The sequence below is a fragment of the Pseudopipra pipra genome, chromosome 1 (genome assembly GCF_036250125.1).
Source record: "Pseudopipra pipra isolate bDixPip1 chromosome 1, bDixPip1.hap1, whole genome shotgun sequence".
Lineage (NCBI taxonomy): Eukaryota > Metazoa > Chordata > Aves > Passeriformes > Pipridae > Pseudopipra > Pseudopipra pipra.
The window spans coordinates 97,907,693-97,934,203 of record NC_087549.1 but is presented as its reverse complement, the minus strand read 5'-3'; the positions used below and the strand labels follow the sequence as shown (position 1 = coordinate 97,934,203).

The 26,511-nt window shown below is 39.7% G+C and overlaps 3 protein-coding genes across 17 annotated transcripts in view; 1 reads left to right on the top strand and 2 right to left on the bottom strand.

Moving 5' to 3' along the window:
• IGFBP3 (insulin like growth factor binding protein 3) overlaps window positions 1-26,511 on the top strand; it is an 82,198-nt gene that overhangs the window by 22,733 nt on the left and 32,954 nt on the right. For 8 of the 14 annotated variants that reach the window (XR_010433215.1, XR_010433228.1, XR_010433227.1 and 5 more), the window contains one exon: window positions 12,675-12,775. Coding sequence is in view for 5 of the 14 variants with exons in the window: in XM_064666930.1 (XP_064523000.1) it covers window positions 12,675-12,741 (67 nt within the window). In the remaining 9 variants the exon portion in view is untranslated. Of the gene's footprint in view, window positions 1-3,941; window positions 5,046-12,674; window positions 12,776-16,264; window positions 16,394-26,511 lie in introns of those variants that run through there. The other 6 variants (XR_010433202.1, XR_010433219.1, XM_064666953.1 and 3 more) reach the window with 2 other exon arrangements.
• On the bottom strand, window positions 1,270-7,317 carry IGFBP1 (insulin like growth factor binding protein 1). 2 transcript variants are annotated; one of them, XM_064666893.1, is made up of 5 exons: window positions 6,882-7,317; window positions 5,077-5,255; window positions 4,444-4,526; window positions 3,349-3,477; window positions 1,270-2,183 (listed from the first exon to the last, which is right to left on the bottom strand). In XM_064666893.1, exons 1-5 carry the CDS (start codon window positions 7,312-7,314, stop codon window positions 2,024-2,026), a joined length of 984 nt encoding a protein of 327 aa, XP_064522963.1. In that variant the 5' UTR covers window positions 7,315-7,317; the 3' UTR covers window positions 1,270-2,023. The 2 variants fall into 2 exon arrangements, with proteins under 2 accessions (XP_064522963.1, XP_064522974.1); XM_064666904.1 differs by lacking the exon at window positions 4,444-4,526 and having other exon boundaries at window positions 6,882-7,310.
• LOC135401821 (coiled-coil domain-containing protein 201-like) lies at window positions 13,148-24,348 on the bottom strand. The gene is made up of 3 exons (XM_064634745.1): window positions 24,279-24,348; window positions 20,655-21,202; window positions 13,148-20,113 (listed from the first exon to the last, which is right to left on the bottom strand). The coding sequence occupies exons 1-3, from the start codon at window positions 24,346-24,348 to the stop codon at window positions 20,027-20,029; spliced, it is 705 nt and encodes a 234-aa protein (XP_064490815.1). The 3' UTR covers window positions 13,148-20,026.

Here is a 26,511-nt window from a genome sequence, read left to right as displayed (position 1 = left end):
GAACTAATTTCTGCTCTTTAGATATCAACCTTTACATAAGGTCTGTGGGGTGAGAGGAGTCAGAGTGCTCTTAAGTCCTGTAGCTGTGAGTTTATGAATTCCCTGCCTTTCTTCACCATTTTCCCTTGGCAATGCCACACAACAGTTGTTCAGTGCTGAGTAGACTCCATGAAAAGACTACAAAATTCTGCCCAACTTTGCTGCTTCATTATTTTGATACAGTGATTGCCAAGCATTTTGACACAGTGAATGCCATGCTGTAACATAGTTGTAGCCGGGTCTCGCAGGAGCTCATTACAGAGAGGTTAGGCATTAATTACTTATACCAATGCCGACAACTGCTTTTACATGCTTTCCTTGGAAAGATCTCAAAAGACTCCACAAAGAAGGTCAGTAGTATACCCATACTTTTAAATTTGGAGCAGTTTAATACACCCCACTTGGATCAGCTGACATTGGCATGCAGATACAGCCAACACGTTCAGCAGGCGCAACATACAATGCCACAGAAACATGATCGGGAAAGCAGAGATCTCCACGCTTTGGCTTTGAAGTTTCTACAAGCTGCTTCCCTCTCCCATTTAAACCCCAAATCTTGTGCCAATAAATGGCAGGAGGATTTTATGCTGAGTTTCACTCCTGCCAGCTCTTAGAAAATGTTATCACTCTCCTCTCAGGCTGTTTTCCTAGGAAGGGTTGGTGCAGCCTATTTTCACCTCTGGGACTTGCTAACTCCCACACCAGGTTTTCCATGGACAAACTCAGCCTGAAGCTGGCATGGTAGTTAATTACATTCTCTTTTTCTCTGCAACTACTCAGTCGAATTAATGTGGGGAAGGGAAAGGGACCATATCCCAAGCCAAGGGAACCCTCTTCTCTGCTTTCAGCAAAAAGAGTTTTTCCCCAGCCTCCCTTTTACAACCTCTGACTTTCTGTGCAGGAAATGACTCTTTCTAGTCTTGATGTTATCTTTTAAATACACTAATGCTGCTGCCTTGGGCTTTTGAGTGAATGAAGGCATTCAGCTTTCCTATCCAGAAAGCCTTTTAATAACTTCCCTTGGAGGCTGAAATTTTGCCCAGGGCTTGCAGAACACAGCTGGGATTGGAGAGGGCAGGAGAAGGGGAATGGGGCAAGGAGAGCAAAAGAAGAAAACTCATTTCAGGAAAGGAGATCGGCATTCAGGAGGCAGATTTGCAAGAGTTTTGTCTGTTTTCCTGCTGAGGTCAGACTGTTGAATGGAACCATGCAGAAAACAAGAGACAGGGACAAAGTAGAAGACGTTATTTAATAGTTCATCTTAAATAACATGACATTGTCAACATGTGAATGACTTACACCTGTCACAGGTCGTGCAGAATATCCTGTTGTGTTTTGCCATTTATCCAGTGCATATATTTGAAGAATAGATACAAATACTGTCCCATCAGGAGCTTCAGTATATAATTAAGGTTAAGACTTTCTTTTTTAAGAAACAGCTTGACATTGAAACAGAGGTGCAAAAGTAACATGATATATATGCAAAACAGGTTTTAAGTAAGTTTCTAAGCATGCTCTCTACTGAAGTTTATTTTTTAAAATTCAGTTTGACACTATAAATACATAGTACAAAAAATGCAAGTTTACAAGCAATTTTCCCAATAGTATGCCATTTGAAGTGTTAAGTAGCAACATTCCTCCAACATACGTTGTATATATTTAAGAGCAATAATATTAAGTATTTACATATTGAGTTATGACGAATGTTACATATCATGTTTGAGAATATAAATTAGTAACAACACATAGAGACAAAAATACATGTACTGTGAAATAAATAATTCAACAGCTTTACATATGAGGTTATCTATAATAAGAACAAAATGTACAAGAATTTGATCTTGCAGTTGCTCATATTTGTCACTTGAGCATCTAGGCAATCTCAGTGCAGTAAAAATGTTACTTTATGGCATTACTCATACATTGAAAATCAGGTGCACAGAACTACATTAGTGAAATGGCTCCTGACTGAAACACCTGCTGACTAGAACAGGCCTCCAGAAAACTTGGTTTTATTCTTGTGAGTTGAGATACTGTTGGCATTCTGGGTCTCCTTTAATTTCTGGAGATTCAGGAATTCTTCTGCCACTTTTTGGATAGACACACCAGCATTCAGCAGACTCTCCATCCAGTAAAGTTTCGCACTAGAATATTATTAGCAAAACAAAAATCACAGTAAGTAACTGTAAGCAGAAGATTATCTGTGAGACACTGCAAGTAGAGGTGTTGGACAGAACTAGGATCAGAAGGTGGGGACCTGTCATGGACAGACTTGTTTTGAATGCAGTGGTCCGCAGAGCCTCTTGAACAACACACTTGGCTAGGGAGCCAAGACTCGAGCTCAGCTACCACAAGAGCAACTTCAGATTTAAAACTGCCCACTCCTTAGCAAAGAGTAGTAGAAAACAGCAGTATCTTCCAGCATGAGAAATGGAAGGATGGCAGAATTTACAAGCTGGTAGGGTGAGAGCAGTGGCTGAATGGTCTGGCTCTTAATGCAAGGAGGCAAATAAGGTGGTGTGGGTTGTTTTTTTTCTTAGGGAGGGCATTAAACAGATTTCTGTTTGTGCTTGATTAGATCCCAAGGTCACAGTGTTTGTGAGTCACATCATGATGCCATACCCCAAAACAAGGAGTCTCGGCAACACAGATTTATGCAGACCTACTAAATTTGTGTGGATGAACTGTGGTTACAAAGCGTGGCTTGAAGTTTGGAGCTTTAGTTGGGTTTGCAGATTACTCTCACTTTAACTTGCAGTGGCTTTTTTTGAGAGTATAATGGAAATGAGCAAATAAGCTAGTCCACAGGCAGCACAAATCAATTTTTCCTGCTTTACAAGGTTAATTTTGCTCCAAAGAGTTTTTCACTGCCTACGTGAGTTTCCATTGCCTGGGAGCCGAGACTCCCCTTTACATAGTGATTATTATATTTTCAACAGGCTTTGGCAGGTAATATGGTGGATATAATGAATTAATATCAACTGGAACTATGCTAACAAATCAGGCACATGGAGCTTGATTTGTCCTGGGAGCAGATAGGGTTAAAATATTTTAGAGAAGGTTTTGAGTGCACCTGTTCTGTGAATGGAAAAGACTCCTACCTCCATTGCTGTCAGCTTCCAGAATGTGGCTCACTTTAAAGAGAAGGACAAACCATCTGCTCCTACTACAAAATATCCCTGTTTTCACAACCTGCTTGTCCAGCAGCTGCAAACATGGGAGTTTGGGAGCAGAGGGCTGTGAAAGGGTTGGCTGTATCAGGCTAGTCTCAGCGCTGCTGTGAGTAGATAGGGGAAAAAAGGCACGCACCTGTTTGCTGTGGTAAAATCCATTCTTGTTGCAGTTGGGCAAATAGAATTTGTAAATCTCCCCTCCACTTCTCTGCTGAGCCTTCGCCAATCTATACAGGGCTCTGTAGAGCTCCTTCTGGCAAGGACCCTGCAAGAATACCAGGCACAGGTTGTAAATACCAAAATCACAAAGAAATCAGCTAAACAAAAAGTGATCAAAATAAAGCTAGCAAAAAGCTGAAAATTAGGCATATAATCTGTACCAGACTGTTTTGTATATAATTTTCCTTGTTTCAGGAGGAGCACAGCCAGAAAACTCTGGTCTTGCATTTAGACCTTTGTTTTTATTCTTTGAGGTATTTTCTTTAAGGATTTTAATCCTTAAATTGCCACACAAGGAAATTTAACCTGTACTGAGTAAACACATTACTTCTCAGAGGGTACAATCTCTCCTATTATGGGGACGTGCACGTTAAGAAACTGGTACGTGAGACTTGCCACGTTTTTGGGGTTGCCATGGCCCTGTGTTCTGTTGATATATGGAGAATAGGTACAAGACATATATAGAGGGAGCAAGAACAAACATTTGAATGTTTGTTATCTTTTGTACAGGACAGAACTGTTGCCAAAGCAACATGGAGCCATCCTGTAGCTCTGGGACCAAAACCCAAAGTGCCTGGAACTGAGGATGAAGAACTGTTTGCAATATTAATTATTTTCACATTTTGCTGGCTTTCTTTTTTGAAGTCACAATTGCTGTGCATCAACAGTACCTAATATGTTTAAATCACTGCAAGGAGAGGAGAAGTGGCTGAACAAATATTTGTACTTTAGAGTAAAAATAAACATAGCCTCTGCTTTTACAAAACCTCCCCGTGTCAGCCCCTCATACAAGCTGTCCTATTCCAGTCAACCGGTTTATCTGTGACTCTGGGTGAGAAAAGCAGAAGCCCTAAAGTTCAGAACTGGAGCTAACAGCACGCGTACATAACAGTTCAAATTAGATCAGTGATTAAGTCCTGTTCTGGATATGGAAATGAGGCTTCCCACGGTAGGGTGATGATTAGTAGGTTTTTGCTTTTTCTTTTCCACTTTGTCAGTGACCTTTACGAACCTGGGCTTCTGTGGTGTCCGACGAACTCCGCTCCGTAAGGCAGGGGTGCTGCTGCTGGGGACGGGTCTAACCGTGGTTCTTTGCTGCCCTCAAGTGGAACATAAACATGCTTGCAAAAGTGCCCCCCCCCACTACCTACTGTGATTTTGCAGTGTCTAAGCATACTTTAATTGTTGAGCTTTTTGTCTTTCTGCGTTCATGTAATTGACATAGAAAAACACATTTTGGTTTGCATTGGTGTTTTGTCAATAACTATGTGGAAGGACTCCTTTTTATTTCACTGTGTGTTGGACCAGTGAAAAATGCCTTTTTTATAAAACTAAAGCATAAAAGGAATCCCAGATTTTAATATGGGTTCATGTAAATTAAGAGGCCATCTGATAGTAAATGCAGTGAAAAGTTCAGCCTCTGCACAGTCTGTGTAGGACATATCTGATGCATGCCTGTGATTATCACTCTATTTTGCCTGTTCCTCAAGCATCTGATGAAGATATTCCAAAAGTCTGTTTGCCAGCTTCCCAAAATACTGACATCTCAGAGTTACTGCTAGAATTTCATGCACATTTTCATCTTGTATTCTGAATAAACAGCATCTACTGAAATGGTCTCTGAAAGGTTTCAAAGAAAACTCACCTGCTCTTTCCATGTCTTGAGTTCAGATATTCTCTTTGCTTTCATGTTCTCATATGCAGTGATGGCATTCCAGGGAATGGACTTATCCTGGCCCATGGGAAACATTAACTGATAGTTCAGCAGCTGATCCTGTGTTATTTCAGTGCTTTCCAAAGGCATATCATCAGGTTCGACAGGGTCTGGAAATGAATGATATTAAGGTAAACATCTTCAGTGAACTTTCGCATTTATTTCTCACAGTTAAAAAGGTGAAGAACAAGAAGAAGAATCAACACAAAAAAAAAAAAAGTAATATCTAAGACAGATCCATTGCAGTAGATCTTGTAGGAATAATAAATGGCAAATTAAACTTTGGTCATAAGTTCATAGAAGGACTCATCAGCTATTCTCTAATGAGGCAGTTATTTTATTATCCTTTGAAATTATGTGAATCCCAAAGATGAGTAGCAGCCAGTCTGCTAGAAACAGAAAAACCTTCTTGACCACAGTGGGTTGTAGAGACTTGGCTAAATGAGGAAAGACTGAAGTTAAACTTCTAATGAATTTAGATGTTTGTCAGTGTGATGTGTTTGTTTTTATTCATGAGGGGAACTGGTGCAGACCTCATCCAATAGTAACCTGTACCTTGTTCCGTTTCTTGCCTCACATACAAGAAGGAGTAGCAATTCCCAGGAGCCAGCAATAGCTCATGGTGGCCCGTGATGGATAAAATAGCCAGGGATTGTCAGAAGCCTAATCGTAGACTGTATGCTAGTACCTAAATCAGCATGCGTAAACTCTTCCACTTAAAGCAACAGAAGCTCTTTGCAGGGGACTCACCATAGGACAAAATTTTTATGTGTCTAAATAACTCGTTGGATCAAGGCTGTAAACAGACAATGGACTAAAAAAATACCCTTTGACAATGTTTAAGAAAAGATGGAGGTGGGAAATTGAAGAGGGAGAAGGAGGAAGGGAAGAAGAGAGGAAGGGAGGAAGGGAGGGAGGAAGGAAGGATAAAATTAAATTGAATGCATGTGGCTTAAACTAAAGTTTAGTTACTGTTTCCTGTCCTCTCTACCCTGTCAAGTAAAAGAGAAGTTCCACTTACTTCCACTAATTTTTTTGAATCAATGACGATTATTTTTGTAATGCTACTGAGTTACCTTAATCACCACTTTGTGAACATAAGAGTAATGATGATGAAAATAATAATCATAATAAATTGAAAAATAATGAGAAATTCCTGAGCATCATATTGTCTAAGATGCTTGAGATGCCTTTTTTCTTGAAGATAGTTTGGCTAGCACTACACTACTCCAGATACATTTTGTTCATGAAATGAAGCCAGGCACCAAGCTTGTTTAGTCTTCATTCTCTGTCATGACTTTTGGAGATGGACATAAACAAAGCCTAGAAAACATTTGTCCTACTATATTTACTGTTCACTACTAAAGAAAAACTGTCTACAGTTTCCCAGAAACCTGGGAGATTATTCTGCATTGTGCCATCACTACACTTTAGGGTTTTCGTGCTCGCAGCCAGTAGCGTAACAGCTTGTTGCGAACATCTCTTGGCTTCGCATCAGGATGCGCCTCGCCTCGAACCGGTCAGAGCACGTTTCCCCGGAAGATGCACTCAAGCTTCCCTATTTTTCAGATGCCTGCCTTACTTCGCTCATTGTTCCTGGCTCCCGGCGCCTGCAGCGCCGTCGCCGGCTCCGGGGCATCGCGCCCGCTGAGCCCCCCGGCTGCCCCCGGCGCGGCGCCGCAGCGACCGGCCCGGTGCGTTCCCTGGCGCGGAGCGGGGACGCGGGGACGCGGTACCTGCTGGCTCTGCCGTGCGAATCGCTCCGACCTCGCTGGCGGGCAGGCACGTCCCATGCCCCTGGATGAGGGCGGAGAGGGGTCGGGGCTCCCCGGCGGGGACGTGGCAGCGGAGCCCCAGCCGGCAGCGGGCCGTGTAGACCCCGCAGGGCTGTCCCGGCCCGAGGGCGCAGGTCTGGCAGCAACCGCAGCCGGGTTGCCGGGCCGCCTCTGGGCAGTCGGACGCGACGGGCGGGCAGAGCGCGATCCTGTCCGGACTGCACGGGGCGCAGCGCACGGGCTGCCCGGGGGCCAGGCGGGGACCCAGCAGCGCCGGCAGCAGCAGGGCCGGCAGCCAGGAGCGGCGCAGCACAGACCGCGGGCGACCCATGCTGCTGAGGAGGGAGCGCGGGAGGGCAGCTCGGCGGCGTGGGGACCAGGAGGCACTTTGCATACATTCGGCTCACCCGGGCCATTTATACAGCGCTTTGCCTGGCTATTAATCTTTAACCCCAGTTAACTATTATCTGAACAGGAGGGCTGGAGAAGCATCATTTCACTGGCGGTTCAAGTCCCTGGCCACTCTTCCCCTCCCCTTTTACTTTCCCCCTTTATCTATTTTCTTTCCTCCAGACATGAAGGAATGCTTTTATTCCCTCACCCCCACCTCTCTGCACTAGCACAATTAACACGGAAATATGTAGTGGGGGTTGGAGGCGAAATTGGCAGAGGGCAATGGAGGAATGGGGGGTATCCCCTGCCCTTTTGCCTGTCACAAATGTGTCCTTTTCTTGTCATTTCATAAAAATGTAAATGTTAAAAAAAAAAGGGAGTTGGGGGGAAAGGAAGGAGGGAAATCGCGTTGAAACTGAAGCAACTGACTTTGTGTTTCCACAGCAACAAATGCAACAAACCCTTATTTAATTTTCATCATGTGGCTGCAGGTTAGTACACTGACATACCTAAGAGGAGGCCTCAAGGGTAATAAAGCCATGAGGATTCTGTAACCACTGCACACATGCATGTAGGAGTCTTTGCATTAACCTTCAGGAAGGGCTGCACAGCTGAAGTTGGAGGGATCTCCTGTGCCTTGGCTCAGTTTTGCCACTGCTGCTGGGATGAGAGGAGCTTCAGTCCTCAAAACATGCACTTGAGGGAAATCAGTGTTTGTCAAACAGACCAGAAATTAATTAGATATCTGCTTTTCTGTCTGTCCTGCTACTCTCTCCATCTCCTCATGTATCACCTGAGGGAGGTGTGGGTGGGAAATCTTTACTTTTATCCTTTGCATGCAACAGTTGTCACTCCAGTGAAAGAAAAAGCACTCAAACTTCACTGTGCTGAACAGATTATTTTATCCCAGTATTCACAGTATGTACCAAGATTGAAATAGCAAATTCTACTGTAAAGTCATCTAATGTAGCATGGTTTTTTTGTTTGTTTGGGTTTTTTTTTAACATTTATTTGTCCTCTTTTGTAAATGCATCATTTATGTGAAAGAAAGTGAAGAAGAATTGCAGAGCATATTTAACATTCTGTTATTCACTCTTTGTTTTCTGATATTGATACCAAAGGTTTTATTTATCATGTAGTGATTTTTTTATCCATCTATATTCATAACTCATTTCTTAAAAGTATTCTTATGAATTACAAATTTTTACAACTTGACACATTTTCACTTAACTACTTCATGTATTTTATTTAAATTCAAATAGTTTCAGGGATCTCTAGATACACAAAAGTTGACAACCCTTAAAGCTCATTAGAATTTTTAAGCATTTTAAGAAAAACTAATTTTACATATTTTAAAAGAATTCTGTGGACTTCGGATGTCTAGGAGTAAATTTTGGCTGAAAACCTAGAGCACAACAATTTCTGCAGAACACTGCAATTAAATTTTCAAGCTCCTTTCCCTCTTTAATTTCTATTTTTTCTTGTATATCTGTCTTTGAAAATCAAAATTCTCTTACCATTCAATGTGAAATGAAAAATATACAGAAATATGTCTTCTTTCCTCTCCCAAAGAAGAAAAAGAAAACAATGCAAAATTAAGTCTCTTTCATTAAGAAACATGAAAAAACCACAAATGGAAAGTAGACCCAGTTGCAAAATGACAAAGACCCAGAGAACCCATATGTATTAGGATATGTGTACGCAGGTATTCATTCACTTATCTGTGTATTCATTCACTTATCTGTGTATTCATTCACTCTGCTGTGTTAGATAGCTTTTTATGAACAGAATTGAGGATCATTGACTGACTGCTTAAGATAATCTACTTGCCTCTGAAATTACTATACAAAGTGATTGTCACTGTCCTACCTGCAGTTCTTCTGTCTAAGAAACCCGAGGTGAACTGAAATTGCTTTTAATGATACATGTGAAACATTTCTTAAAAAGGATTTTTTAACTCATCACCATCATTTTTAGGTAACCAAAGACACTTAATGCAAGAACAGAGTCCTTGTCTGACATGCATGCCTACATAACAAAACTTCCATTAGTTTCATTCTCATTCTTCCCAAGTACCGTCATATTTTCAGGTCTTTGGCATGTTTTTCCTTCTTGTCAGGCAGTTGGCAGTATCTGAACTGCCCAGGCAATTCCTAAAAATGTGCTGCCTTTTAGAAGTCAGATTTTTGCAGTTTACCCAGTTATACAAACAAAAGATAAACAACACCCTTCTCCACAGATTATAAAACATTTTGAAGATTTTTTTGTTTTGTTTCCTTTATGACTGCAGGTTAACTTGAAATGATGCCCCAGCCTTTTTTTTCACTTGTTATCTTTTGTGCAATCAAATTAAGGAAACCTTCAAGTCTGCTAAAGCTTCCTTTGTGAGTAGATGTTTTTCTGTAAAAAAAGTAGACCCATAAAAATCAGTCCCTTCATATTTCATTTATATAAATGTAATGGACATATGTTAGAGCAGATTATGTTAACTTAGGGCAGTATCGATCAACAAGGTAATGTTTTTGTATAGGTCATGGGACATCAATGAAGTGAAGGCAGTGTATATGTTTATGTAGGCTCTGTTTGATGTAATACTACAACTCATCTACCAATCTCCATCTCTGACCCTGACATTGCTTTAAAGAACACAAACAGATAAGAGTCAGGAGGTTAAAAACATCCATGATGTAAAGTTGTGTTTACTGAGGACTTTTGATGGTAATTTTTAGGTGTTCCAACTGTTGACCCCTAATTTGAACCACTTGTCAAAAGACACCACATGAATCCTAGGCAAGGATTGCTTTTCTACAAGATCTTTACCATTGGTTTCTCAATAATTTTTAATCAATGACCTCACTTTGCATGTTATATAAAGACAAGGATTTTTAATTTCTTTTTCTTTAAAGTCACGTGGAGTGACTCACAAAATGTAAAGTTTTGTATACATTTGAGAATAAGTGATCTTTTTCTACTAATCACTAACAATTCAAGTAACTTGTCAAATAATTGCCTGCTGGAACTGCTTCTCTGGATATGTTTAAAAAAACAGCAAAACAACCAGTGGAATATCCTCATTATTTTTCTTTAGGTAAGAAACTAATCCTGAATTGTAAGCTTAATATCCAGAACTACTATGTGATACACACACACACACACACACATATATCCATCAAGGATATGAAGGAAAACAGCTATGATAGAAATAAAAAAACCCTAGTTTATTCTCCGCATTTATTCCATATAAAAAAATGTTTTTTCCCTCTAGATTATTAGGAATTTTTAAGCCAACTAATTGACAGTGCTTATGTTATTGATGAATAATTTGATGCACACATTTGTTGATTGTTGTCACTTTGTGGCAATGACATATAAGCCATTTGGTATTATTTTTCTATTCTAGTTGGGTAAAAATGACTTTTAGAATTAGATTCTGGATGCAAATAAGGAGTTGTTTCAAGTCTGGGTTGCACTAACCTTTGCAGAGTGACTTTTGCTATTTTTCTCCAGCAATTAATTTTGCTAGAATGTGGAAAATAATTTATAAATGCCTAAAACTAAAACTGCAGAAACTCTAGTGAGAGGCTGTCTCATGGCAGGCTGGTATGGGTTTTTTGCATTAAATCATGGGTCATGAAAAAAAAAGAGATGAAATGGTAATTTATCTCCTTAGTGGCACCCAAAGTGTCTGGACACTGAATAAAACACCTTGTTTTCAATGTTGTGAATGCATACACCAGCCAGATAACTATTTTCTACAAACTATTGCACTCTTCTGGCAAGACAGGTTAAAGTCCTTTAGTCATTCTACCATAGGCCAGCTGCTCATGTAGTGAGTTTGCCTAGCTGGAGATATAAAACAGAAACTTTGAGTTTCTGTGGTATGACAAAGCTGAAAACATGCTGCAGAGTGTGATTTCCTGTGGACAAGTAACACAGAAAGAAAGCTTCTGCTTCACCCCTTCTGCTGTAGTCAGCATTACTAAACCCAGGTAGTGGTATTTCCTGTGACCAGCCATGGAAATAAAGACTTTTCAGTGCCTACCACAGTGAGCTATAGCTTAGCAGGGACTTTGAAAAATGTAAATGACCCCCTTAGCACTGGCTCCAGGCACCTAAACCAGCATAAGCTGTTTAAATCTCTTTGTATCCTTCAGCCACAGTCTCTCTGAGCCCGAAACAGAAAAGAACACCATGTAATTTGCCCTTTACTGCAGTCCCTGGGGGCTGTAGGCACTGATGGGATGAGACTCCAGCCTTCACTACCTTCACGTTTACTTGCTGAAGTAAAGCTTTATCATATGCTGATAAAGGAAAAGGCAAATTCCCCAGAGATTTACTCTTAAAGCAGTTTAAGTATAATAACACTTTCAAATACATATTAAGGCATCTCATGTGAAGTTTGAGACAGTAACAAAAAATTACCGCTTACTTTAATGTCTGGATCTGTCATGTGAGTTAACTGCCAGCTTGCACATAAAATTCCACTTTCTCCCTGAACTAATGCATGGCTTTCCAGGAACAAGCATATCCACATGCAGTAGGAGAAAAGTAGGCACTAGTGATGGAGAAAAAGTGACATCCAGTCCCAGACCAGGGCCATCATATTCACAGTCAGCTGCACCACTTAGATGAAAAATGCCTGTGGGAAAACAGCCAACAATAATTCATCTGTATTGGTTTCTGCCTCATGAAGTACAACAGTAGATATTTGCTTTCACAGTAGATAGACTGAATATTTAAAAAAGCTTACTGCTAACCCAAAACTAGAGGAGCCTCTGATGTTTCAAATTCCTGGTCTTTTTTTCTGAGGTTTCATGGAAACTTTTAGCCTCCATGAATATATTTGACTCTTAAAATTTGAATATAAAATGCCTTTCTGTCATCTTTTTATCTTTTTAAAAATGCTAATAAAAATAGGAATAAGTCATAGGACCCAGATCACTAAGTCGAGAGGTCCATTTTCTCTGGTCATCCATCCTATGAAGTGGGAAACCAAAACTGTGGGACAAGCATGCCTGAACTGTGCTTGCTGCAGGAACAGGGCCTGGGCTGCAGGCAGAGCAGGAGACAGCAGCCTGAAATTCTTAGCAAGAGAGCAAGAGGGCTGTTACTGACAGCAAAATGATAAATGCTGGTAAAACAGGACAGCACATTTCTGTCTATCAATTAACATTGCTTTTCACATTTAGATTTTTCAATTCTGCACTGGTTCTTACAAAAATAAAACAGTTTGCGCAGCCACTTTTATCAGGAGATCTGTCCCTGCCTTTTGTCCTTGGGCATTTCTGATTTCAGCAGTATTATTGGTATTAATTATTACAATTATATTGTTGCCAGTAATTCCAAGAGTACTTTTTTCAGGTTTCAGAACATCTACTGTTTCCCCAGAGGTCAAGAGACAGGAGTCTGTGACTTCAGTCAAATCTAGAGAGCTTGAGGCTTGCACAGAGAACTGAAACCAGGTACGCCGTTGTTGAGAATCAGGGTTGTCTGAGCTTTAGTGTCTGATAGTTATCAAATGTGAAAGCTTTTGATGCTCACTGCAGCCTTAATATACAAGCATCTACTATTTGAGACTCTGCAGGGGATCCAGAGTGAGGTATAGACGAGTTCACACTGTCCAGAGGAACAAAGATGCTCAGAGGTGCTGGTGTCTGCTGGGGATCCCTGAACTTTTTGGTGTAAGGGGGACAGAGCTTGCTTTCTTGTGAGCAGAGGTAGAAGAACAGCATATAGACAAAGTAATTGAGGCACAACAGCCTCCAGTCAGGCAGGTCACCCTGTGTGGCATGTACTTTTGAGTGAATACCCCTCAACAACCATTTTACAGAAAACTGAAGCTGCTAATGACCAGTTTTAGGGCTCCTTGGAGGACATCATAATTTGCAAATAGAGATATGAAGGGGTTAATCCAATTTGTTATTATACCAAAATCACACTGGAGATAAGACTGAATGTCACACGAGTATTTGCCTGACCTACTGTATAAATAATCTCCGCCATCAAACACAGAGATCACATAGAGTTACTGGATTTTAAAAAAAAATCAATATAATTAATGTATAATGAAACTAAGCAAAAGCCAAGATTAGATTGTTAGGGCACTTCATTACAGATGAAAGCAGAGTGCCTCTCTTTCCAAATAAGATTTGACTACCTTCAGTAAATCTCTGTGATTTTGCCTTCTGTAGCAAAGTCACATGGAAAAGAATGAAACTTCTAGTGACCCACTAGAAGTGGGTTGCTGATGGCAGGGCAGTTGTAAAAACTAAGACAGGCATAGAAAAGAATCATGAGATATCTCAAAAGCTTTTCTCTTATGAAATCTGATAAATCAAGCTGTTGTAGAAATTCTTAAATGCATAACTATAACAGTAAGAATTTAATTTTATTTTTGTTGTTGCTGTTATTACAATCAGTGACTGGTTGACCATGATATGGCCAAAATGGCAAAAATAAACAACACCTTTTTAATGTAATTTTCTACATTTTCATATATAGCACACTACCCCTTGCTAGGGTTTTATATTTTAAGTTTTAGATTTTATATTTTTCTCAAAGATATCTATGTAGTGAAAAAACATGTTCTGCAGACTTAAGTATATGCAAAAAAAGGACACTTTTTAAAATAGCAGTCCAAGTCTTATTTTCCTCTAAGTCCACTGATTTTGCATTCTGAGAAACTGGAAGAGCCAATAGACCTTTAAGGTGTCATGAGTCTGATATTGTGTTTTTGCTTGCCTTGTTCATCCCTTCTCCCAGTGTGGTCATCACAGTCTTTTCACTTTGCTAGTCTCACATAAGGGCTTTGCTCTGTGATTTGTTTTCTTTAATTAATTTTTATCATCTCTCAATGGTGGCCAAAAACCCCCACCTGCTACTGAATATACTAGTCAAGGTCACGATGCACTGTTGATTTGTATGCTTGCATCATAACCTTTGTAGTATAATTTCCAATCCTATAGTTTCAGTGAACTTTTTCTCAGCTACCCAGGGGCATTCAGCATGCCATACGGCATTTCTTTCTCCACCATCCCAGTTCCACCCCTTCTTTCTTCCTTTGAACACAGTCACAATTATAACACATATCCACATTAGCATATATGTTGTAAATAAATGTTTTTATTGCATTTGTAAGCCTTCTAATTGCAATGTCTTCCCTCCTATGGTGGCAAAGCTTCTTGCTATTGCTAAGTTATGGTTTGTGCAGGTTTTAGGGTTTTGTGTGATATTTTTCTTAGACAGGAGCAATAAGCACTAAAGCACCCATGACCTTCATATGAATACTCTCATGCAACACCAATTTGATTTAATTGCGTGTTGTATGATGCAATGAATTGCTTGGTGCTCTCTTGGCTGGGAATTATACTTTGAAATCCATTTTACCTGGGCATCTTATAAGTGCTTTTTTTGGATCCAGTTCCTCTTCCAGTAAAGTTTTCAGCAGTCCTGCCCATACTTTCTTTCCTATATGTGAATTCACATCAGATTTCCATACTATAAAATTGGATTATTCTAATTCTAGAAAGAGAACTTTTGTTTTCCTATTAGAGGTATGAGCTATTTCTTTTCCTCTGCCGTTGTTGGCACCTGCTCTTTAGGAAAAGATGTAAGCTCTAGAAGTATTATGGTGTCTGCCAGTAAAAGAGGGTCACTACAAAGGACAAACCTGCAATGACATGAAGAGCTGAACACAGAAGCCAGTTATAGTAGGACATGTAGAGCTAGGAAAGGCCAAAAGGATGAAGTGGAGGACGACAAAAGGGATCAAAATTAAAGCAACAGTAAGAAGCACAAAAGATATTTCTTTCTCTGTGTTTTTGCTCCCTGGGAGTAAGGAAGGATGTTTTTCTCCTTCCTTCTTTTAATTTCTTCTATAAAAATGAAGTAAAACAGGAAAATCACACAAATTCACTGAGAAATAAAAGATGCAAGACAGTGAGTGCCAGAGGAATGATACAAGTTCGATCTTATTTTTAATGAGCACTTAGGCAAAGTAAAACAACTTTGACAGGTAACATTTAAAAACACTGACTCCACAGTAAGCCTAGAGATGGTGATTGCCTTGTGACCTAGGATACTTGGTTTCAAGGTCCTAAGATGAGGAGATTTGAAATGCAGTTTCTGCTTCCTAGAGTTTTATACAGTAGATTGCTGGAAATAAAGTCAGGTAGATGTATGTCCTGTCTCAGTGGTGCCTGCTACGCATCACCATGTGCATATACCGTTTCAGGGTGGAGGGGTGGGGTTGGTATAAGTGCTGTGAAGCCACATGTGTGGGCAGACCCAGGAGTTTGGCAACTGTCAAGCTCTACAGGACTTGCATGCCTATTAGGACTGATTCCACTATTAAGTACAATTTAATTGTACAGAATTTTTGCATAAATTTGCATAATTGCATAGCAGTATAAGGCCTGAGCAAGGTTTGGGTGGGTGGGGGGTGGGCAGTGCAGGTTCTACATCCTAAGTAAGGTCCTAGGATATGTGCCTAGCTCAAGTTTTCAATAACATTTGAAAATATTACCCAATTGCTTCAACTGGTCCAACTTTTCTAGATACTGTTAAGCTCGGTGTTTGTTCATTTGTTTCTAATACGTCAGAAGTGTTGAGGAGTGAGCTGTTTTAATAGGCATTGTGAAGTACACCAATAGATGGAGCTATGGGAGACTTTTGTGCCTGTATGCCTTACAGGACAAAACAACCGAGTATAGGTCAGTGACACTACCGTATGATTTATTACTCAGGGTTTTATCTGGAGCACAATTATGTTGTGATTTAGAGGAAAAAAATAAAAATTTGTTTTTATTTAGTTTTCTACTTTTTTTAGTTATTCTAAAATTGTTCAGCTGTGATCAGTGAAGGAAGGACTTAGTTACCAGCTCTCTGTTATTTAAATCTGAAATATGTTAACTATGTGTGCTAAATATTTTTCTCTTCATACCGTCCTCCAGTAGAAGCACTGCAGCTTGGCAGAACACTCACAGCTCTGTCAACAGGAGTATTACCATTGCTTCAGTGAGAACAAGGCCAAGCTCATAAATCCAGGATGAAGACATTTCTGTCTCTTCCCTCTGTTCTTGGTAATGTTTTTGTTCTTCTTCATCCAACATCATGCTTAGTCACCCTCAGCAGGTAGGTTGTGTAATATCCGTTGAGGGACAAGTGTACTGAAAACAGTTCCATAGGTCAAGGTCATACCTTCATTCCAAAAGGAAAAATACTGCCCTAAAAGAGCACCCTCAGTGGGAAGGCTGTTCTGAAATTACAAACATGTCCATGTTGCATTTGAAAGTCAGGACAAGAGCAAGGCTCAAGAACCTGTTGCAACTCTGATTCACATTCATCCATGCAGGCTTTTCATTTTAAAGAACATGATACTTTGGGGATTATCTTCTCATAAGAATCTGGTGTCTGTAGTCCCTAATCTTTTCCAGCCTCAGCAGCTGCAATCCATACTTAAGGTCCATAATAATTAGAAGGACTTCTTTTTCAGAGATGTTGGACTCTACAGCTCCATTTAAGCTTTTTTCTTTTGCACTATGTTGATACTCTAATATAAAAACTCATACAGTAACTTTGCCCATAAGAAGAAGCACTAACCAAATAGCAATTTGCCATTGTTGCCACTAGAGGATGAACATTAAACAGTAGTGAAATTGCATACTACTAGTGCCTCTCTCAAAGCCTTACAAAGGCATGCATACATACTATAACAAAAAACTAGCTGTATCATTAAACTTTAACATTAAATTCCAGTAGTCTACAAGAGACACAAAAGAAAGCACAAGTCCAGTAAACAAAGAAATACTAGTTGTTTAGTTTGGATTTTTTGTTTTCTTCTATTTTTCTTTTTTTTCCCCCTTACTTATATGTGAAGTACAGTAACAGCAGTATAGTTTTATATACGTAGTTTGGTATATGTAGTTTCATATTCTCTAACATGCTGGTTTGATAAAGTAGAGACAAGCCTTTCTTTGGGAAAAATCATTCACTAAGGTCTAATGTAGTACATAGGCCTGGTTGAAGACCCTTAGCTTAATATAATTAACTATTGATACTGTCGATGTAGAGTAACAGACACATGTTGGAAAATCCCTGAAGCACCAATTGATTTCATTAATATTTTCTCATTAAATACTGTAAGCCATTTTTTAACTTTTGCAAATTAATGAGTACCTAAATTACTACAAGATAAATGCTGTATAGTCTTCTGTATTTCTTCTTAATGTTCTAGAGAAGAAATAGAAATAGTTTCCAAAATCATGAGAGCCCTGATTTTTTTGCATCTGGCTGCCTGATACAGCTTCAGAACTTGAAAAGACCCAAAGTCAGTTCTGCATTACCATTCAGGGCAGTGTGTTTTCCTCCACAGAGGAAATTCTTGGAGGTTTTATTGGCACCAACTCATTCTGTGAAGCTGACGGGGTGGCAGCCTTGTTCCCTGGAAAACTTTCACAGCATTTAGTGTGTTCTGAATTTTCAGAAGTTTTGTATTGCATTTGGCACAAAGCCAATGTTAAGTAGCCATATTCCCTGGATTTCTCTTGCTTTTGATGTAGCCTGAAGCAGGGCCTGAGGTGGACTTTCCCAGCAACTACATCCCTGGCCTCCTTAGAGCTTTAACTTGTCCCAGCTGACCTTTCCACTTGGCGTAGCATCATGGAGTGGAGTCAGCCTAAGTAGATAAAGGCACTTAGGGGTATGACAGCTGAATCTGAGTTTTGGCAAAAGACTGATGTCGGGTATCAGATGGGCAAGGAATGCAGCAATAAAGAGCAGGCATAGAAGACAGAAAATCTCTGTATCTTATAAGAAAGGAAGCAATTAGAGGCCAAATTGGACAAGATGTTAGACAGAGATATTTGAAGACCAAGGAACTGAATGGGCAGGAGACAAGAGTGACTTTGAGAGGTGATCGCAAGAAAGGAAATCAGAAGCAATATCAGGACTTTCTGAGATTAGGATGAGAAGCCTGAAGAAGGAACAACTGGAACTGACTCTCTGGGAAGGAACAAATAAACAAGAGATAGAACTGGGTCATTTGGATTAAGCATTGGGTCATGCAGCCAGACTAATCTGTGCTTGTCCCAGGGGTAGAAGAGGGTTTTGCACTAACCTTGCACTTGCCTGATCTTAGTTCAGCCCCTGGCACAAATCATAGATACTGATGAAATGCCTGCAAGCTCAGGGGGAATAGCAGCACATCTGCAACCATGCCTATTTTATCTCAAAAGCAGCTTGGGATCTACACCAGCCAGGAGCTCTCTAGTTGCCAGAGGAAGCTGTGGGGGTCAGACAAGCAGCCTGGGTAACACACACAAACAAATACCAGAACATTAACTAAACATCAAATGAAGTGAGCATGCCTTGACTGATGACCTGAGGGACAGCATCACCCCACTGCCTGGCTACACAGAAAGCCAGGTCTGAGGATAAAGCTGTTTTCCTGAGAAACTCTGAGGAATTTCACTTCAGGAATCATTAGCAAAAACATCCCAATTCCTTTTAAATCCTGAGAGGTTTTAAAGCCACAACTCCAACTCTTACAATTGTGAGCATAACACAGATGCTGTGTTATGAGACAGGTCAGCCTGTCTCATAATGTTGCCTTGGGACGTACTTCTGCTCCTCTGCCACCTCGAACATGAGATATTACAAGTTACAGTGTGTGAGAAGGAAATGAAAAAGTGTCACTTGCCTCCATTCTTAACTTACATCTTCTCCTGAACCAGACCTCTCCTCTTTGGAGTAATTAGGTAGTGCCTGGAACAGCTGAAAAAACAGTATAGCCAGGAAAGCACACATGCTAGAGCTACACAAGTACAGAAATATGTGCATGTAGGTGGTAAATACATTCTGCATTCCTGCTGCTGGCACTCCGTAGATCACTTAGAAGTGATAAACTCAGCCTAAAGATTAAATAACAGACAGCAGTAGGAACTAACACAAATATTATGGTTTTTGCATCACTTCTTAACTGATGCTTCAGAAAGATCCTGTGAGCTAAACTACCATTTTGACAAACACACCCCTCTTGACTGACATGCAGCAGCTCCAGAGAAAAAACGGAAAACTCATATTCCCGCAAAACACAGGAGCATTAAGTATCTCCAGTGCAACAATGAGTTACATTTACAGTCCAAGGCTGGGACAAACTCATTTTGAACCAAAACTTCAAAACAGTTGTTAATTAGTAATCTCTAGAGAGTGGCCTCCCTCCTTGGTGCCTCTCAGTATTTCCTCATCTCTCCAGCTAGCAGCAAAAATATTCCAGATTGCATCAGCTGTGACTACTCTTTAGATGAGGAGATTCTCCTTTGGCTAACCAGGATTATACTCTATGTGACCACTAGGCCTTTGTCACTTAAGAAACATCAGCAACCCTAGAAGATTGGAATACTACACAAAAAAGTATGGTAGGGAAGAGCTGTGGCAGGACGAAGAAGGATTCTTATACAAAGTTCTTCTTGCCTTCTTTGTTCCAGGCTTTCAGCCATTATAAATTAAGATTGGCTCTCATGTAGAGGCACTTCTTCATTTGTACCTGACTTCTCCTAGATTTAAGACACAAGAAAAATCACAAAACAACAACAACAGAACATTTTGGAAGGAAAGAGGAAGTCTAACAGGCATTGTAGTCAAGAGTGTGATTTACTGGAACTGGTTATTCCCACAAGACGGATGTGACGGCATTAATCCCATAGGTAGCCCATTCAAGCTTCTTCAATTATCAGTTCATGTTTAGTTGCCTCTTCGATGTTTTTAAGTTGACGAAGCAGCCATTCTCTTTCTTTCTTTCTCTGTTATAGAAGAGAAAATATTATTTAATTAACCTAATCCATTCAGATGTCCCCTGCTTTCAAAACCAAACAATATACACAAAGGTATTATGACCCAACTGGATTTTGACTGAAGTTTTCCATTGTTTTAAGACAAGAAGCTCTTATACTCTCAGAGCTGGTAAGTTTTCTTGAGTTTTCAACAGATCCATAAACAATAGGTTACAGAGGAAAAACCAAACCAGAGCAGAATTTGATGGCTTCACACTGACCACCTACAGAATCTAAATCTACTGCCTCCCTATACTTTCTAAGGGCTTTCCACAGGCCCTTTGCTAATACTTAAAATTCCAGGCAACTGAGTTCTTGTGCTCCACAGACAATCAAAACCTGCATAAGGTCTATTAATCTAAGCTTTCCCTAGGAAACCCTACACTAATCAAAAGGACTGCGCACAAGATCCCATTTGCAATGTCTAGCAGTCTTTTTATAAAGCACTACGATTTGAATTAAACAAAGAAAGGGGTAGATTATTAGCTATTGCATAACTAAAAGCCTTTACCACAAGAGCTTTATCAGTTTTCTTCTTTCTGGTTTTTGCTATTGGGAGATCTTTAATCCCTGGTATTCCAGTAACAAGCGGTGAAGGTCCACTCTTGTGAGTTACTGCAGCCTCCACAAATGCTTTGGTAGTAGCTTGAGTTTCCATGTCACTTGACTCTTGATTTGATTCATCAGATGCCAACACAGTGGAAAGCCTCCTTCTAGAAAATACAAGCTGAGAGCTTTGGCTTTTCTCTTTATTTAATTCTTGTGAGTCAAACACTGTTGAAAGCCTTTTGGGGGACATATGAGGAAAGTATGCGTTAATGCTTACTAATGATACTTGAGATAATGATCTACTTGTATTTGATTTTGGCACTGGAGATCCATAAACTCTCTTACTGGTATCTTGGTCCTTGATTGACTGATTTGTCAGATCTGTAAGATCTGTTCTTGAAAGCATTGAGTCCACTGGGGTGCTGTGTTTCGCCATTCTCTTTTTCAGAGATCTTTTAACATTTAGAAAAGAATCATCTTCCTCCAGCATCTTGAAGTCAGGTTTATTGCCTTAGGAAAATATGAAGATTGTGTCATTGCTCACACAGAAAGAGATGCAATACAAAGTGCTTTTTAACAGTAAGCTGTTAAATCAAATCCAAGGCGTTCCTAAATTCATGTCTACATTGTCTTTACATGGAATTTATCCTTTGTATAGATAAGTGTTCAAGGGTTTGGAAAACAGAACATTAGAAGACAGCTGGTCACACATACAACACTTCCCAGTCTTCTGCATGTGAAGCTCCAAATGTGTTAGAAGTTTTTTATTAACCACAGCATCATTAAGACAGTGTTTTCTCCTTCAGAGTACACAACTAACATACTTTTGGGGTTGCAGCTGCTAACACTGTGTATGTAGATGAAAACTGTTAGATACCAGAGAGATTACCACAGTGTAGCAAAAATTCAAGTGCTCCTAAGAGATGTGCAGAGAATTCCTGGATTTACCCAGCCATTTCTTAGTCCAATGGCTATTTTGTTTCTCTCAATTCTTTAAAGGGGTTCACAAACCTCCCAGTCTCTCCTACATACTTGATATTTGGCTTACTTCAGTTGATCCTAAGCTTTGATTCTAAAAGAATACATTTTGTGCAAGTCTATTTTCAACTGAATTTACAAGAATGGCAAGGTTGCTTTTGCTAGTAGCATTTTCCCTGTCCATTTGCAAATCCCCAACAAAAAGGAACTCAACTTCTTACACCTGGAGAAGCCCAAGATAAAAATATCCAGTTTAAAGTATATTTAAGATAAATATCTCAATTAGATGAGCATTTAAGTACTTTTAGTAACGGTTCAACTCTTTGCTTTCATGGGATAATTCAGATATTTCATGCAAGGGGGCAGTATGTTTTAAATGCTTATATTCTAAACTGTATATAGATTGAGGCGTTGGTTGTACTTGGAGGGGCAAGACATCAGGATTATGATGAAAGGGGGCACAGGAGGGCAGGGAGATATATTTGCTGAAGTAAAAGGCATTAGTTCTCCATTTCTTGTCAGTGTTTTGCCTCACTGTAGGATTTAAGTTTTCTAGGAGAGTTTCACATGCACTTTGTGTTTCTAAACACAAAGGAGGCAAGAGATAGAAACCGATTCTCTATCAGCAGAAATCAGCTCTTTTGTGGTTTGTTTGGGATTTTTTTTCTCCTTAGAAAGAGGGAGGGGTACCCCATAATCGCTTTTATTTGGATACCCATTTCTCCTCTCACTTCTCAGTAGTGCTATTGTGCTATTGTGTGACACATTATAAGCAGCACTCAGCCTACAGACACTGCCTTTTTCCTTTCCTGTTTAGACAGATTGACTTCCCTTGGTCTTTATCACAGAAGCTTACTAGCAGTAAACTTACAAGATTAAGCTCAAAGAAAGAATAAGGAGTTTGCAGCCTCCACCCCTCCCCCAAACCTAACCTCAACTATACATTTTTAATGTTTTTCTCTTAATTGTTAAAGTTTAGATGGCTACTTAAAAATATTTTTTACTTAAATTAGTTTCTAACAAGTATTTTCAACCAAAGCTTATAAGGAAAATAACAATGACTTTTTTATTTCACGCTTCTCTGTACTTTTGAGAGATACATGCATACAAGCAACAGATTTTTTTCTGCTCTAATACCATTATAGATAAAGGAGATGAGAAGTCTAAAAACAACAGAGAAAGATAAACTATTTAAGAATGTCAGAGTGTACTAAGGAAAATACATTTTGCAGGAAATTTGATAAAATAAAACAGGCTTACCAGTTCTACCAGGTTCTGTCCTCTATCTTCCTCTGTTTTTCAAGTGATCTAGCTTCAGCTGCTGCTTCTCTTCTTATAGACCTGCTAGCTACCCACCTGGCCATCCTTTGCTGCAGAGACTCCCTAATTAACATATTTAACATTTTTTAGGAGTTTCAGCAGTGCTGCTAACTGAATAAGCTACTGAATAGAAATCTAGAATTAATTAATCATAGGAAAATGGGCTAGTCAAATTATCTACATGTTATGTTTATTGTTGTTTAATCTCTGGTGCTTGCTGTCTATTTCAATCAGAAAAATCGGTTAATTGGCTTCACATGGATGCTTAAGGAACACTGAGGATCTGTTGCAAGATGGCTGTATGTTGATGAAGTATATCTGTTGCCATCTTGATTTTAAGTTCTCACTGCTTTTCTTGCTCAAAAAATAAATGGGAAATTAGTATTAAATCTGCCATGAAAAAGCTCTTCTTTTGGAAAACAGGTAGTGAGAATAAACTGAAGGTTTTTTTTACTGCAGTGTGAATTTCACAGTGCTTGCTGCTAACAGCTAATTGACAGCATTTTATTTTGAAGCATGTGTTTTCAAAGTATTGGCTCTTAGATTAGAATTGCATTGGTTTGAAAAGGTATGGTTCAGGAGGACCATAACTTTTATCAATGGAAAAGCAGTTGGACCGCACCATCCGCACTGAATTGCAAGTCAGCTTTAAGACGGGTGGCAGTAAACATCTAGCTATCACAATGCTATTGAGCAAGCACAGGTGTGAGGGAGCATGTGCACAAATATTGGGGTAGCCCCTTTTGACAACGCATGACTTGTGGACCTTTACAATATAAGTTGATCAGACAGACCTAATTTCAGGTCTTTTTGTGGGTGACTTGAGATTGTAGAGTGCATGTAGTGCAGACAGAGGGGCAAAGCGCTGATCTTGCAGGGATTTGAACTTGTGGTTCCAGGGAGTCTGGGCATTTCAAACTTAATCATAAACCACCCTCTCTTGCCACATTAATAGTTGCACTATGAATAGACAATTGGAGCTACCAGTTCAATATTTAGGAATAACAGTCTGTCAGTATATGGGGAAAGTTGCTAGGTTTAAATTATGCGCCCCTAAGGAACTGAAAGAGAGCTTGAGAAATGGAGGCACTTTACAATCACATGGATTGCATGAGTAAACATCTTGGAAATAAATAGTCTGTCCAGGATAAGTTATTTATTTCCTAAACTCCCAGGGGAGGTTCCTACAGGAATATTTCAAGAACTAAACAAAAACTATTTTGAGATACTTGTGGCTGGGCAAAAAAAAAAAGTTCTCAGTCCTTTATAAACATAGACCAACCTTTACCTCTTTTTGAATATTTGTAGTCAGTTTTCAAACCTTGTGGCTTGGTGAGCAAACCCACCAGATCAGCCATACTGTGCCTCGCAGAGCTCAGCAAGCCAGTTCCTTATACAGTACAGAGTGATGTCTTGACATGGTGTCACAATGTTTGCGCTGTCCTGATGTATCATTGGGACATAATATCGCCTCTCCCAGCAAGGCAGTGACACAAACAACATTAAGCAGTTTGGACCTGCATGATAAGCTTCCTGCTGGCCTTGGCTTCCAGCTGCTGCTTTGCCCTCCTTGGGCATGAACATGAAACACCCAAGCTCTGACATGAGTGACACCTTGAAGGGTTCTTGTATCTTTCAAAGAATGACACATACTGTGTCCTGCACTCAAATCTATTTATTATGTATCATTCCTTTATTAAATTCCTTGGTATGTCCATCTTCACCCTCAGCATTGTCTACTTAATATTTTGAAAGAATACCTCTATAGGTCTGGATCCAGCCTTTTGGTCTATATTTACACACATTCCTCTCGTTGTATAATGCAAGATAACACTCACTTCTAGCAATATTATTATGTACGTCCACATATATTATATCAAATTTTTATGTTGATAAAGGCTTTATGTTTCTGTCCTGAAAGATTCTTTTGTTGATCTCATTTTAGGAGAAAATTTCATCTCCTTTCTAAATTTGCTCCAAAAATACAAAACCTACATAGGAAATAATTTAAATGTTTTTACTGCATTCCCTTGGGAAAAACATTAATTCTAATATTTTTACTTCCAAAATCAATAAAAGTGGGGAATATAGCAACAGCACAGTGTTTTGTTCAAATTTCATCCCTTTCATTCCAGTTCAAATGCATGAATTCACTTCAGAGACATGGGAGTTTGAGGAAACAGGAACAGGGCAAAACCAGAATTATTTTTCTGTTTACCAAGGAATAACATACATAGAGGGACAAAAATGGATACCTTTCCTCCTTTGACTTCTGGTCTGTGAGACCAGAAGAGACTATGAGTATTCATTTGCTGCCCTTTTCATTTCTTCATTTCCCACTCTGATGATGGCACCAAACAGTTCTCCTGAAGGGAACTTGGATGCTGAAACAACCCTTGGCTCATATGCTTCCCTAACATAATTCATTGAATTGGATATGTAATTCTAGTTCATGAAGTCACACATCTTGCATGTGTCCAAGCCATGAGGAGCTGCGTGCAGTCTTTCCTGGGCAGAACAGTATCAGGTCCTCTCCTTGCTCTATTCTGATGTTTTTAGGTGTAGAGAGGGATTCCACAAAGTACATAATAAGAAGTACGAGTGGTAAGTAAAGCTCAACATTCTACTCTGATGACCCATGGTGGGATGACTCTTGTTTGAAGCACTAGAAGGAAGAAGGAAGAGCCAGAGGAAGCATATAAATGGTGGTAGGGAGTAAAAGGGGAGTTAAAAATAGAAGAAGAAATTGAGAGGTACAAAGGTGAAAATGCTTTCCTAAATTTAGAATCATGTAGAAAGAATAAATTAAAAGAAATGTTAAAGAAATGGGAAAGACAAAGAAAAAAAATAAAAAAGAAAGGAAATTAAATTTTTTCCTAAAAGATTTAGAGGACTTGGGCCTCATCATGAACTAACCTTTGCAGAATAGTGCCTCCCTTGGCATGGAAAGCATTAGGGTACAGTGGGCAAAAGGAGAATTCTGTCCCAATAAGCTCCTTGGGCAGCCACAGACATTGAAACAGTCCAACACTGCCGGTGGACTTAACCTCTTCAGGTACATAAAGCTGCATAGATGAAGCCAGTGGAACATTTCAAAAGCACCTTAGCACTTTTTCCACTTATTTCAGTAGGCTCTACTGAGAATCATGAGTTTTGTGATAGGGTAAACAATGAGGACATACATTTTATATATGTGTTTTGAAGACACTTTAGAATAGAATAGAATAGAATAGGATATTTCAGTTGGAAGGGACTTTCAATGGTCATCCAGTCCAGCTGCCTGATCACTTCAGGATGGACCAAAAGTTAAAAGATGTGATTAAGAACATTGTCCAAATGACTCTTAAATACTGACAGGCACAGGAACCACTCCTCTAGGAAGCTTGTTCCAGCGTCTGACCACCCTCTTGGTAAAGAAATGCTTCCTAATTTCCAGTCTAAACCTCCCCTGACAAATGTGGCTTTGAGCCATTCCCGCACGTCCTGGCACTGGCTATCATGGAAAAGAGATCGACGCCTTC

What these genes read in the sequence shown, in the direction of transcription:
- IGFBP1 (XM_064666893.1), bottom strand. Translation starts at nt 7,314, where the DNA reads ATGCAAAGTGCCTCCTGGTCCCCACGCCGCCGAGCTGCCCTCCCGCGC. An exon ending in TCAAGACATGGAAAGAGCAG is followed by an intron (nt 4,527 to 5,076) that starts GTGAGTTTTCTT and finishes ACTTGAGGGCAG; the next exon opens with CAAAGAACCACGGTTAGACC. An exon ending in GATTTTACCACAGCAAACAG is followed by an intron (nt 2,184 to 3,348) that starts GTGCGTGCCTTT and finishes ATAATATTCTAG; the next exon opens with TGCGAAACTTTACTGGATGG.
- LOC135401821 (XM_064634745.1), bottom strand. Translation starts at nt 24,348, where the DNA reads ATGGCTGATCTGGTGGGTTTGCTCACCAAGCCACAAGGTTTGAAAACT. An exon ending in CTACAAATATTCAAAAAGAG is followed by an intron (nt 21,203 to 24,278) that starts GTAAAGGTTGGT and finishes TATTTTCCTAAG; the next exon opens with GCAATAAACCTGACTTCAAG. An exon ending in AAACTGATAAAGCTCTTGTG is followed by an intron (nt 20,114 to 20,654) that starts GTAAAGGCTTTT and finishes CTTCTATAACAG; the next exon opens with AGAAAGAAAGAAAGAGAATG.